Source organism: Macaca thibetana, chromosome 18 (genome assembly GCF_024542745.1).
Source record: "Macaca thibetana thibetana isolate TM-01 chromosome 18, ASM2454274v1, whole genome shotgun sequence".
Classification (NCBI taxonomy): domain Eukaryota; kingdom Metazoa; phylum Chordata; class Mammalia; order Primates; family Cercopithecidae; genus Macaca; species Macaca thibetana.
In genome coordinates this window covers 34,040,063-34,054,012 of record NC_065595.1, presented here as the reverse complement: position 1 = coordinate 34,054,012, position 13,950 = coordinate 34,040,063, and the positions used below count along the sequence as shown (strand labels likewise).

At 45.2% G+C, this 13,950-nt stretch overlaps 1 protein-coding gene across 1 annotated transcript in view; it reads right to left on the bottom strand.

The window, feature by feature from the left end:
• The window catches only part of LOXHD1 (lipoxygenase homology PLAT domains 1), a 183,419-nt gene that overhangs the window by 156,380 nt on the left and 13,089 nt on the right, over positions 1-13,950 (bottom strand). Inside the window, exons 3-4 of the mRNA XM_050767982.1 lie at positions 11,662-11,742; positions 9,333-9,517 (exon numbers count right to left, since the gene is read on the bottom strand). Coding sequence (XP_050623939.1) covers positions 9,333-9,517; positions 11,662-11,742 — 266 coding nt within the window. The remainder of the gene's footprint in view (positions 1-9,332; positions 9,518-11,661; positions 11,743-13,950) is intronic.

Genomic DNA, 13,950 nt, shown 5'->3' with positions numbered 1-13,950 from the left:
ATCTCAGTGCTTTTCAAAGTGAGAGGGTTTGTGGGTTGGCACTGGGCTGTGGGTAATTACTTGGCCAGAAGGCAGGAAATGACGTCATATTGGCGGTGAGAAGGCCAAGCAGGATCTGCCTTAAACAGATTTTGCTCATGCTTCCCTACCGGGTGACAGTCTCCCAGCCCAAGCTCCTTCAAGACCCAACATGAGGTCATCCCAAATCTACCTGGAGAGCACACGCCATCTTATCAGGCCTTGCCTAACTCAGATGTCTCGCCCAACCTCATCCTTCAATACAGCCCCATAGAGAAGGCAGGGATGTGCCCTGAGCTTCCCTGAAGTCAGAGAGGACTGAGTAGCCCTGCATTCTCAGACTGGGTAACTCTGCAGTGAGCTTATGACTTGCACCTGGGCACTGTGCCCTGTGAATGTCTCACCAAAAGGGACAACATCAAAGTGGGTATGGGGGAGTATGAAATCAGTGGGTGGGAGACACCTGGAGGCAAGCAAGAAAGAAGGTTCTTAGCTAGCACACTGCCAGAGAAAGCAAGTGCTACAGGGACCTCAGAGAACATCTCATGCAACCTAGTAAGAAGATGAGGAAACAGAGACCTAGAGAGGATGAGCAACTTGCCCAGAGTCACATAATTACCAAAGTGTGAGGCTAGGACTCAGGTCTCTGCCCCTTTGGAAAGCTCTTTCCACCTATCTCTGTGGCTTGTCTTGATAACCAGGTGTATCTATACACGACCTCCCGTTACCATATATGCACACAACCTGTTCCTTACCAACGTTCATACAAGTCCCTGAGTCCCAGTGGCCAAGGTAGCAACTGTGAGTAAAAGCCATCACCAGGTAGGTAGGAGGAGACCACAGTGTTACCCTCAGAGAAACCTGAGCTTCACTGGAGAAACCCGAGAGATACATATTAGGTAGTTAGAGCCCTGAAATATGGTATTTCATGGCAATGTATACATCTCATAATACCTGACAGCTACACCGCTCCCACCACCATCAGTCTTGGTGGCTCATCTTGGTGGTGATTCTGCGAGAGCACATGTGAACCACAGCGAGTAGGTTGAGAAGGTCCTCCTCCCTGCCTGTGAGATTCCTTACATATCCCTGATTGCAGAATCACTGCACAGGAGTGTGTGGCACAGAACTTTCCTCGCAGAGTTTAGAGAGGAAGGGGACACCTGAGGCAGAGGAAGTAGGTAATGCCATCCAGAGAGGCTGAGACTTCCCATCCAGTGGGGTCGGGGTGACATGCAAAAAAGAGGAGAGTAAAAGAGAGGAGGTGAGGGGCAAGGGGCCTTGACAGTTCCTCTGGCCCTGGCACATGTTTCAACAGAAGATCCACAGTTTCCTATATCACCAACTTGAAACAGAACTCTGGGAACAAGGAGCCACTCAATTAGCAAATAGGGCAGGCCCCAGGGCTCCAGAAATAGTTGCTCCACTGGGTCCATGCAAGGCTCGATAAGATAGGGCCTGAATCCCAAAAACGGCTGTTGGTGGTCTGGTTTCCGCTTCACAATCTCCGAACAGATTGGCACAGGGTGTCTAATACTGCCCTCAGGCCTCAGTTCCACTTCCAGTGGGGGCCTTGAAACCTCCTCAGGGTTAATGAATGCTGGAGAGAACAGCTTTCAGAGCCACTGTCTACCAGACCCAGGAGCCAACACAATCTGAGCAAACAGGTTGAGAAACGGGAGCTGCTAGCTCTAGACCAAGAAACAGAAGAGGTGGTGGGGAGGCACTCTGTGCTGCTTGCCTTGACCTTTGTCCCATGTGCAATATGGGGATAATAATAGCCCCTACTTCTCAGAGTTTTAAAAAGATATTACTTGTAAAATGTATGCACACAAAGACACAAGACTACAGAAATATTTTGTCTCAAAGTCATATAGCTAGGAGGTGGTAGAGGTGAGATTTGAACTCAGGACTCCATGATTTGAGGTCTGGCACTCTGAGCCATGATGCTCTACAGTCTCCTTGTGAGCACTTTGTATGATGGAAATCTGTGTCCTCCACTGGACTGTGAGCACCTTGAAGGCGGGGACTATGTCCTTATGCATAGGCTCAGCATCTTAGAGCAGCTCAAGAGGGCATTGCCGACGGCAGCTGCTAAGGATGATGCTGCACCTGTAGGCAGGGGAGATGGTGCTTAGCTTCCAGCCAGGGGCTGTCATCAGTGTAGAGATGTTAATGCAACTACTCTGCCTCCTGGGTTCTGAGTTATCAAGAGGGTGAGCCATTCCTGGCAGGGTGGAAGAAATCCACCAGGAAGAGAGTCACACACATCCATGGCAATAGAAGGGATGCCAACAAGCAGATGGCAGGAGGGAAAATTCACTACACTTCTGGAGCAATTTGATAGCCAAGACTCTGTTCCCAGGGATAATAAATGCAGATATGCTGGAAAAGTGGTTGCCAGCCTTCCATAGGCCCCAGAAGGTGCCAGGACCCCTGACGCCCACTCTTAGAGTCAGACAAGCCTAGAGATGGCTGCTAGTTCCCTGTGCCAGCTCTGTGTATGTCTGAAATGCTTATTCAGGTGTGATGTCTGACTGAACCATTCCATTGACAGGTTGAGGGCAGCCAGCCAAGACTGGGACGCCCACTCCTACTGATTCATATGGGGATGAGTCAGGATAATCCAGGAGGTTTCTCTAGGAGCCTTGAAGTCTTGGGCAAGAACTGAGGAGTTGGGGTGAAGGCATTTTCCTCTTTTCTTCCAGATGAACAGAAGCTTTTTGACTGAAAGTCAATATGGTCTATGGTCACTGTTAAAATGACTTAATGAACATTTTGAATGCATTAAAAGAAGTGACATATCAAGGGATCCTGAATAGCCAAAATAATCTTGAAAAAGAACAAAAGTTTGAGGTCTCACACTTCCTGATTTTAAAACTTACCACAAAGCTACAGTAATCAAACCAGTGTGGTAGTGTCATAAAGACAGACATATAGACCAGAGAACAGAACAGAGAACCCAGAAATAAACTATCATATATATGGTCAAATAATTTTCAACAGAGGTGCCAAGACTATTCAACAAGGAAGGGACAATCTTTTCAACAAATAGTGCTGGGAAAACTGAATATCCACATGCAAAAGAATGAAGTTGGACCTTGATTTGTATCATCTGCAAAATTTAACTCAAAATGGACCAAAGACCTAAATGTAACAACTAAAACTATAACACTTTTAGAAGAAAACACAGGGGAAAAATCTTCATGACACTGACCTTGGCAATTTTTAAGATATGACATCAAAAGCATAGGCAACAAAAGAAAAAATAGATTAATTGGTTTCATAAAATTAAAACTATTGGGCATCAGTGGACACTATCAACAGAGTAGAAAGACAACTCATCTAATGGGAGAAAAATATTTGTAAATTATATATCTGAAAGGGGGTTAATACCCAGTATGTGTAAGAGAGGCCTACAATTCAACAATAAAAGGATAAAACAACTTAATTTAAAAATGGATGAAGGATATGAATGGTTATTCTCCAAAGAAGATATGCAAATAACCAGTAAGCACATGAAGAGATGCTCAACATCACTAATCATTAGGGACATAATTTCACATTCATTAGGAGGGCTATTGTTTAAAAAAAACACACACACACACACACACACACAGAAAATAGCGAGTATTGGTCAGGATCTGGAGAAATTAGAACTCTGTGCATTGCTGGTAGGAATGTAAAATGGTACAACCACTGTAGAAAACAGTATGGTGGTTACTCAAAATTACATATATGACCCAGCAAATCTGTGTGTATATGCCCAAAAGAATTGAAAACAGGGACTCGAACAAATATTTGTACACCCATGTTCATAGCAGCATTAATCACAATAGCTAAAAGGTGGAAACAGTCCAATGTCTATCAACAGAATAGATCAAATAAGTTGTGGTGTACCCATACAATGGGATGCTACTCAGCCTTAAAAAGGAACGAAGTTCTGACACGTGCTATAGCATGGGTGAAATCTGAAGACATTATGCTAAGTGAAATGAGCTAGATGCAAAAGGACAAATATTGTATGATTCCACTTATACAGTTAGGGTATCACTAACACAGAAATCCAAAATCTGAAATGCTCCAAAATCCAACACTTTTTGAATACTGACACAATGCCATGAGTGGAAAATTACACCACCTGATCTCATGTGACAGGTCACAGATGAAATGCTGTAAAACTTTTGCTTCCAGCACAAAATTTTCAGAAATGTTGTATAAAATTCAGTCTACATGTATAAGGTATATACGAAATAAATGAATTTCATGGATAGACTTGGCTTCCATCCCCAAAATATCTCAGTAGGCATATGCAAGTATTCCAAAATCTGGAGGAAAAAAAAAATCCCAAATCCAAAACACTTCTGGTCCCAAGCATTCTGGACTAGACTCACCATGTATAAGATTCCTGGATTAGCCAAATTTACAGAGACAGAAACTAGAATAGAGTTTACCAGGATCTCAGGGGTGGGGAACAATGGAGAGTTAGTGTTCAATGGGCACAGAGTTTCAGGGTGACAAGATGAGAAAGTTTTAGAGATGGATGATGACGGTTGCACAACAATGTGAATGTGCTTAATGCCACTGAACTGTCCATTTAAAAATGGTGAAGGTGGCAAATTTTATGTTATGCATATTTTACCACAACTTTTTTTTTAAAAAAGCAGCAGGATAACAGAGTCAGGGAGGCCCCTTCCTCTGTGCTAATGGTCCCCTCTCTGGAACACAGGGCTCTAGACTAGTAGGTACTTTCTTGGGAAGGGACTACAAAAAGAGAGGTCAAGGATCCTGGGGTTGCGTTCCTGAGAGGACAGAACCCTGTCTTCTGGCAGCTGAAGGGCTGACACCTAGATAGACACTGTGTTGTGTCGGAAACACTGGAACAGACAAGCAGAAGCCTCAGGGAGACTAGGGGGTTTAATTCCAGGAAGGCTGGACTCAAACCAAAGCTGGAGAAGCAATTGGTGGGGGTGATGTAGAAGGGGTTCTTGTGACAGTAGGAGGTTGGCCCAACTAATGCTCACAATCCCCACAATCACAGGCTCTGACCTCTTAGGTGCCAGGCTAATTGCCCTTGGTCATGCCCTACTCAAGGGGCAGGTGGAAAGCAATTGAACTGAGAATAGGGAGACCCACAGTCTAGTCCTAGCTCCATCAGCAAATTGGCCATTTGACCTTGGATGGATCCCCATGTCCCTGGGCCTCTGTGCACTAATCTCTGTAATCAACACTCTGCCTCCCGTTCCTCTCAGATCAAGGCTGGTATTCTTTACCCGGGTACAATCTGCATACCACTGGTGGGACATAAGATGCTAGCAATGGTATATGATTTATCTAATGTTATAAATTTATGTTAATATGTACTACTGTATGCCTGACATTTATAGCAAATGATAACAGCTTTTTATGATAGTAATATCAACTTTATTATTAAAATAAATTTGTAAGTTAATGTAAGTTGTAAAAAGTGACTTAAAGACATAGTAGTAATTAATAATGCAAACAGTACTTGAATCAGGCAAAACTCTTGAAGATGGAATGTGAGTTACTGGAGTTTCAGAACCCCCCAGATGGATTGAGGGAGCACAAACAACCTGCCTCTTCAGACCTCAGCAACAGATCCCCGAGTCCTGGAGATCAGACACAGAAAACCAAAAGCCACAGTCATTTGGTTGGTCCTGCTTTGTTTCTTTAAGGTACCAGATGTGGTGATTTTTGCCAACAAATTGAGAAGAACTAAGAAACTGAACTTGGTTCCAGGATCTTCTATCCACAAAACTGTGAGGCTGGTCAGCTTCTGCCTCCTTCCTTTGAAACCTCCTGTCTGTTTTTCCTCATCTCTACCTTCTACCCAATGGACTCCATTAAGAAGAGGGCAGTTCTAAAGATGCCATTCCCTTTAAGGGGTTAGAGGTTGGGTACTTCCCCAGGAAGTGCATTTAAAGAAGAGCCCAGAGAAGAAACAGTCATCTCCAGCAAATGTCAGGCACCGTACTGTGCAACAGTCCTGGTGCCCCAGAGCTCACCCTCTGTGCCTACAAGTAGGGCAGGCTCCCTCATGCCTGTGTCTTGACACATGAAATGCAAGATTCTCATTAGAGGAACACCTGGAAACCTGATCAAGGTCCAGTTCCCTCCACTCAACGATGATCCGCCGATCACCTCTGTCAGAGGGTCAGTTGGTCAACCTAGAACGCCTCCCTTCCCTGAAGAGCAGGAATGAGAGAAGGTTCCAGTGATTACCAGCCAGAACTTTGGGAACTGGCCCTTGAGGGTGGAAAGAGAGGACCAGGTTCCCTAACAGTCTGTCCCACTTTGGGGGCTGGTGGTACAAACACACTGAACATGCCCCCCTTTCCTCTCTCCTCCTATTACTGTCCATATTGCATGTTTTGAAATATTTTACCTACCAAACTTCACGGATGAAATAATAGACCCCATTTTTATCATCGAAGTAGCAGCCAAATACCAAGTTGACACAATTTCAGGTGAAAAGCAAAGAAATTTAACTTTTTCTTTACCAATGCAGTCATTGGAATATTTGAAGGTCAGGTGCAGTGGTTCACACCTGTAATCCCAGCACTTTGGGAGGCTGAGGCAGGCGAATCACCTGAGGTTGGGAGTTCCAGACTAGCCTGGCCAACATGAAGAAACCCATCTCTACTAAAAATACAAAAATTAGCTGGGCGTGGTGGTGCACACCTGTAGTCCCAGCTACTCAGGAGGCTGAGGCAGGAGAATTGCTTGAACCCGAGAGGTGGAGGGTGAAGTGGGCCGAGATCTTGCCATTGCACTCCAGCCTGGGCAACAAGAGGGAAATTCTGCCTCAAAACAGAAACAGAAAACAAACAAACAGAAAAAAACCACTGGAATATTCAAAGATCCCCTTTTTCATTCCATTCTCTGGAATCCAGCCTGGAAATACTAAAAACCTAATGCCCTCCAGCCCATGAAGGGGCTGGGGGCCCAGGAAGCCTCATACAAAGACTGGGTTGGGGGTGTCTACCCTGAGGATTCTTATGGAACCCTGAAGAACCACTGAGCTACCTGAATTGTTTCTCATGATGACTTTTCAGAAGCTCTTCTCCTGACAGTGGAACCCTGGATTTTTGAGGGACCAAAGCAGGTCAGATGAGCTGAAAAGTGGCAAGTTTGACAGTGTGCTAAAGATTGATCCTAGTAGAGGTTGGATAAAGAATTAAAGATGCTTAATGTTTATGGGAGAATCTATGAAATTCACCCCAATTGAAAAAACAGGTGAAGGGCCCAGGCAAAAATTCTTTCTTTCTCCCTCTCTCATACACACACACATACACACACACACACACACACACACACACAAATTGCCAATAAATATATGAAAAATGTTCAACCTCACCAGTAATCAAAGAAAGAACATCAAAAATCCTCTTTAATTATCCAACTGGAAAATCAAACAATACAACCAAATGTTGGCAAGGGCGAGAGACATGGGCACCCTTACACAGCTGGTAATACTGTGCACAGATACACCCTACCTAGAGCAATTCAGAAATGTCCCTCAAAAGCTTTAAGCATGTACATTCCACTTGACTTAGACGTTCCACTTAGGAATTTGTCTTAAAGAATCATAAACCTGTGCAAAGATTTAGGTGCAGTATTTATAATAGTATTGTTATAATAGCAAAAATTGTTTAGAGGGGGAACACAATACAAATGTACAATGATAAGGGATCTGGTGAATAAATGATGGTATCTCCATGCTCCAGGGCACCACAGACTCATTCCAAGGAGGGGTGTTGAGCAATGTTTAATGGCACAGAAGTAGTCATGCTGTGAAACAGGGGGTGTTGCACCAGCCCATTCATTTAAACTATGTATGCATAGAAAAGACCAGAAATGAAGACACAAAAACATCACCAGTGTTGTTTTTTCAAGTAATGGAATTACAAGTATTCTTTATGTTTGCATATCTCTATTTTCTAAATTTTCTGCAATAATCAAATTTTGTTTCTATAATCAGAGAAAGATCAATAATGTGTTTTAAAAAGAATTAATGGCCAGGCACAGTGGCTCATGCCTGTAATCCCAACAATTTGGGAGGGGGAGGTGGGTGGATCACCTGAGGTCAGGAGTTTGAGACCAGCCTGGCCAACTGGTCTCAAGTGAAACCCTGTCTCTACTGAAAATACAAAAAATTAGTCGGGTATGGTGGTGGGCGCCTGTAATCCCAGCTACTCAGGAGACTGAGGCAGAAGAATTGCTTGAACCCGGGAGGCAGAGATTACAGTGAGCCAAGATCGCGCCATTTCACTTCAGCCTGGGCAACAAGAGTGAAACTCCATCTCAAAAATACATAAATAAACAAATAAAATAAAAATAAAAAAGAATCAATGAAGTCGCAAGTCATGATGATAGGAATCACAGAGGAACAAGTCAAGTGTCAAGTTGAGCTGGGAGGTAGATAATTGAAGATACAAAAATTGAGAGCTAAAACCCATCAAGACAATGGACAGAGGGTGGAGCTTGGAGTACAGGCTGGAAGGCAGACTCCAACAAGTGTGTTGGCCTTCTGTTGTTCAACTGAGTGACTGTGGGAAGCCACTTCTCATCTCCTGGCTCCCAAGTCCCTTCCCCTTTCAAGGTCCATGACTCTATGAAAGCAGGGTATTCTGGTGATGGTGCCTGCAATGTAATACCCCCCTTTTTGGAAAAGCAAATATGTTCTGTGATGGGGTGAGATGAGGCCAGAACTTTGGGGGACAAAAGTATCTGCCTACCATTATTCCTGTAAAATTAAAATGATTGAATTTAAGGCCTTTGTCCAGAGATGTCACTTGAAATAAATTGTTCCACTCCTCATAAAATCAGGAGGAGTCAGAAGGCAGCATGACAAGCTCTGGCAGCTGCAAGCTCTGATTCCTACCCACCATGCCTTGGCTGTAACTCACCTGCCTTGGGCATCATAAGGAAAGAAAAAAGATAGGAAAATGGGGAAGGCTGCTTTGATCTCAAAAGTGACTTCCAATAGACACCCCATCAACAAGAATCATTGAGAACACAGGATATGCTCAGTCCTGCGCCCATCCTTCCACCACGCCTCCAAGTCCTCTTGTATTTCCCACCTCCTTGAACCCCTAGAGCATAAAAGTTTGCCCACAGGAAGGCCGCAGGAAGATATGGGACTTCCCCTTGGCCCTAACCAACAGGAAGGCCCTGGAGGATGCCAAGATAAGGTAGGTGAGACTGCCCAGAGCAAGACAGGCATGATTCTTTCCTGGGTGAGCCCAGCCCAGGCAGGGAGGGATGGCAGGCAGGCCAGCCTAGGCACTGACCTCTTGGCATGTCCATGGGGTTGAAGCTGGCCAGCAGGTCACGGCACCACTGGCGGTCACCTTCCACCTTGCTCAGCCAGTTGTTGCAGTTGAAGTAGTAACGGAGATGAGGCCTCTTCATGTCGGTCACGATCACGTTGTCCAGGTACCAGCTGGCATTCAAGCCCGTGTTGTCATGCTCAATCCTGAGGCAGAAGCCAAGGCCCACACCATCACTGGCAGAACTGAAACAGCACCCCTTCCATACTGGAATACCCAGATGTTTACTCCAAAGAGAGGTCCAATTATTCTGTTGTTGTTGTTACTTTATCTCTTGAACCTCGGTTTCCTCATCTATACAATGGGGATACCTTGCAAGGTGGATGTGCACATTACTGAATGTTACATTGTTATGTTGCATGAAAGGAAATATTAACTGTCACCTTTCACAGAAAATCCAAGATCCCTCAGGTTTGCGGTGGGACCATCTTGATTTTCCCCTTTGAGGTCCTGGCTATTCAGTGCCGTTGCCTTACCCTGGCCTTTGGAAGCAGTAAGCCTCTCCCACTCTGGCCCAAGCATGTATACACACAACACTTCTTGGCATCCAGCTGAGTCAAGGTCAAACAGGACAGTAAAGGGAAAAGATGATAACGGAATACCCAGAAGGCAGAAGCCAACTAGACCACCTGATTTACAGGACACAGTTCATACCCTGGGGCTCAACGGCCCCTCCGATTGCTGTGAGATGATTAAGTGTGTCCCTCTCTTCATCATGACTCCCGGACGTGGACAACAAGCAGATACTCCCCTTAGTCCTACAATCCAGAGGACCCCTATGACCATCTAGACCAGGGTGGTCCCATAGACATAACATGAGTCACACATGTGAGCCACATATGCAATTTAAAAATTTTCCTAATAGCCACATGTAAAAAAATCCAAAGAAACTGGTAGAATTTTAATAATGTTTCATTTAATTCCACTTACCATCTCAACATATAATTACGTAAAAATGTATTAATGAGCTATTTTTTCATTCTTTTTCTTGTACTAAGGCTTCAAAAATCTGATGTGTATTTTTTACAGACAGCACACCTCAATTTGGATTAGCCTCATTTCAAGTGTAATAGCCACATGTGGCCACGGGCTGCTGCACTGGGCAGCATAGATTCTGACTCTTCAAAATCTGTCCCCTAAAATCTTCTTACACTTCCCATAGCCCCCTCTATCTCCTCTCCAAGGTCCAGTTTCTTAATCCCTGGGCCTCACTTTGCATCAAACATCTTATCCCTATGAGGCTTTATCCTTGCAGGTATTAACAGGACAACCACAGCTCAATACAGCACACAACCCCAACAGACAAATAAAACCCATGATATGCCAGGCCCCTCCCTTAGAAGGATGTATGCCTCTGTCTGGCATAAAGCCTAGCACATAGTAGGACCTCAGCTAGTGGTTGCCTTTACTCACACAATGATACCCCCTTCCCAATCTCCCCTGCAAGAGCCCTTTCCCTGCTCGTTACCTCCTTCCCTGCACTTAACCGATACCCAAGATATTAATGTACCCATTTTTTCCCCAGGAAAGAGAGTTCATGATCCTGTATTTTCTAGTGGAAGGGAAAAAAAATCAGGACTAAACTGAGGCTGCATTTGACCTCCGTCCAGCCTTAGTCTGGGTGCAATCAGACCACAGATGAACATCTGACAATGGGCATGAACTTGAATGGGGGTGGATGGCAGGGACAATGAAGGAAAAGGGGGGCGATTGAAGGCTCTTCCTCTGCCACTGGACTAGTAGAGTTATCTCTCCTTATACCTTCACAAGAACCCCCCAGAGAGAGCAAGACTGGGGATGCTCTCTGTCCAAAAACATGCGGCAACATGACTTGGTATCTCTACTACTTGCTGAGTGTTTACTGTGTGCCAGTTACTGTTTCAAGCACTAACTCATTGAGTCCTAGGGTTATCACAGATGAGGCACCATTGCTACAGAGGAGGAAACTGAGGTTTGGAGAGATAACCTGTCCAAAGTGGCACAGCTAGTAAATAACAGAACAGACACTTGAACCCAGGCACTCTGGACTCAGAGTCTCTGCCCCTAATCACTGTGCTACAATGTCTCTCACAGCATATTCTCAAGTTTGTAAAAATTTGTCTTGAATTGTCTTAACCAAAAAAAATGAATGTCCAGTGGGGAAGTTCAGGATGGGAGGGAAAGATTTGGGCCTTCGGTAGCCCCTCAAATAACAGCTGGGAAGTAATTAATACCCAGAAAGTGTCAATAGCGAAGCTGATCCCTCACTTTCATCTCCACCCTCAACCCTAGTCAGGAGCCAGCTTCTCACCTGACTTTGTAGATGAGGCCCACATTGTTGGTTCTCACCCGGAACACATCGACGTTGCCCTTCTCAAAGGCAGACTCGCTCCTGCAATGAACACGTGCACAGTTAGTGCAGATCAGCTGTTGGCTCACAGGCCTGGGAGGAGAGCCAAGGGCTGGCGTTCCGCTTCTTCCTCCATCATCCCACTCCTGGGGAGAACTATAAGCAACCAGATCCCATTCCAAGATTCCCTTCTGACATCGTTCCATGGGGAGGGCAGGGACTGCTAGCATCATTCCATGCCCTCACACCCAGGTTCTCATTTGATCCTTGCTATGAGTCACTAAAACAAGCACACAGGCAATACCAGCCCCATTTTACAAACTGCTAGTTGGTAGCAGAACTGGGACCAGAACCTGGCTCTCCCAGTCATGACCCCATGCCCTTTGGCTGCTCTGGGTTGGGAGGATGGAGGAGGAAGGAAGGAATAAATGCCTTTGGGCTCTTGGGCCTTCTTGCCGCTCCCCCTCACTGGCCTTGCTCTTGCTGGGAAAAGTTGCAATGGCAGCCCCAAGTAGATGCAGACCTTGGGTGGCAGTCCATGGTCCTGCCATTCCAACAAGAAAGAAAACACTCAACCCCAAACCAGCAGCCAGGGAAGCAGGGCAGTGAGGGAAGTGCATATCTGGCATCCTGCAAACAGTGTGAACAGAAGAAAGTACACCTGAGACATCAGCCATGAGGCAGCCAGGCAAGTCCAGATTCAGGGGCATCCTAAGTACAGTGAGCGTAGACACAGGAGGGCTGCAGCAGCCTCGCCACAGAATCCTCTGGGAGCAGAAGCCCGGAGCTCATGCCAACAGCTGTTCCATCTTGTGTGCAGGGCCGGGGACCCTGTCGTTCGAGCCCAGGCCTGCCAGCAGCTCTTGCTGTCCCCAGTTTAGCCCACTGGGCTGAGAGCTGCAGGCCTCACTCAGCGCTCTCAGCCAGGACTCTCAGGAACAGCACGCAGCTCATGGGAAAGGAAAATCGCAGATGTGTGCCATCACAGAAGATTTATCCACAATTGATGTCTTTTTAAAAAAGTGGAAGGGGAAGGGCCTTCTCCCCAAGGCATCAGGCTCAGACTCTCTTGGTAATAGAAGGCTTTTAAGGTTCTACAGAACCCAGAAGCAGTGATTCTGTGAATGGACTCATGGTGTCGAACATTCTGCCCTGGGGAGAAGTTTCCTTAACTCCAGACAACAATGTACATGGAGGCAGCCTTGGCAGGGAAACGAGACCCCTGCAGTATGCAGCCTGGGTGCAAAGGATGATGAGGAGAGAGGCACAGATCCTTCTGAGTTTGCTGGAGTGAAAGGGATGACGCCCAGGCTTGCTGTAGGCACCTGAGGAAGGGAGGGAAGAGGCAGGGCAAGGTGCCTCCACCATTGGCAAAATAAAGACAGAGAATGTCAACTGTTAACTCTTGATGAAGAGCAAGGAAAATACAAAGTTTTCTCCTTGAAGCACCAGTAAATCCTCCCGCCTAGGAAAATAACTTACCAGACCAAGCATTTAAAGGGAACTAAACCAAACTAGCAATCGTGAGGGTCTGGCTGATGTGGAAATTTCACTTTCAAAGGAGAATAACAACACATCCCATGCTTTGGTTCAGAGTCACAGCAGCTGTCAATGACTTGGAGAACGTGTGGACATTGTTTCTGCACATCAGGATTATATGAATGGGAAACAAAAAAAAGGAATAAGAGGTATTTTCTCTCCTAATATATAAGACAAGGCAAGTGAACTCTAGAGTAAATAGACAAGAGCCTCTCCATCAAATAAATACCCTAAGAAACAGTCACCCTGGGAAGCTATATAATGAAATGCTTTGCAACCACTAAAAATCCTATTGTAAAAAAAAATACTTAATGAAACACAGACAGGTTTATAACATAGGCTTAAAAGAAAAAGTAGGTTAAGACAAGAATGTGCAAACAGAATAATCAATACAAACGGGATACCATCTTCATTTAAAAACAATGGAGTGCGAAGATTTATTTTTAAAAAATCATGTCTAGATGGTGAGGCCATTATGAAGTGTTGGCTCCTTGTTCTTGTCTATATACATTTTTAACTTTCCAAAAGGAACACGTATTGTTTCTGTAATTATGAAAAAAGCACAATCCCATGTTTTGGCAACTCCCCCATCCCCAGCCCAGCCTGCAGACTACCTGGATTGAATTCTTTGGAAGCAGTTTGGGAATTACTGGGCTTTATCTTCTGATGGTGCCCGAAATTTTAGAAACAGCCATTGCCAGTAAATAGGGA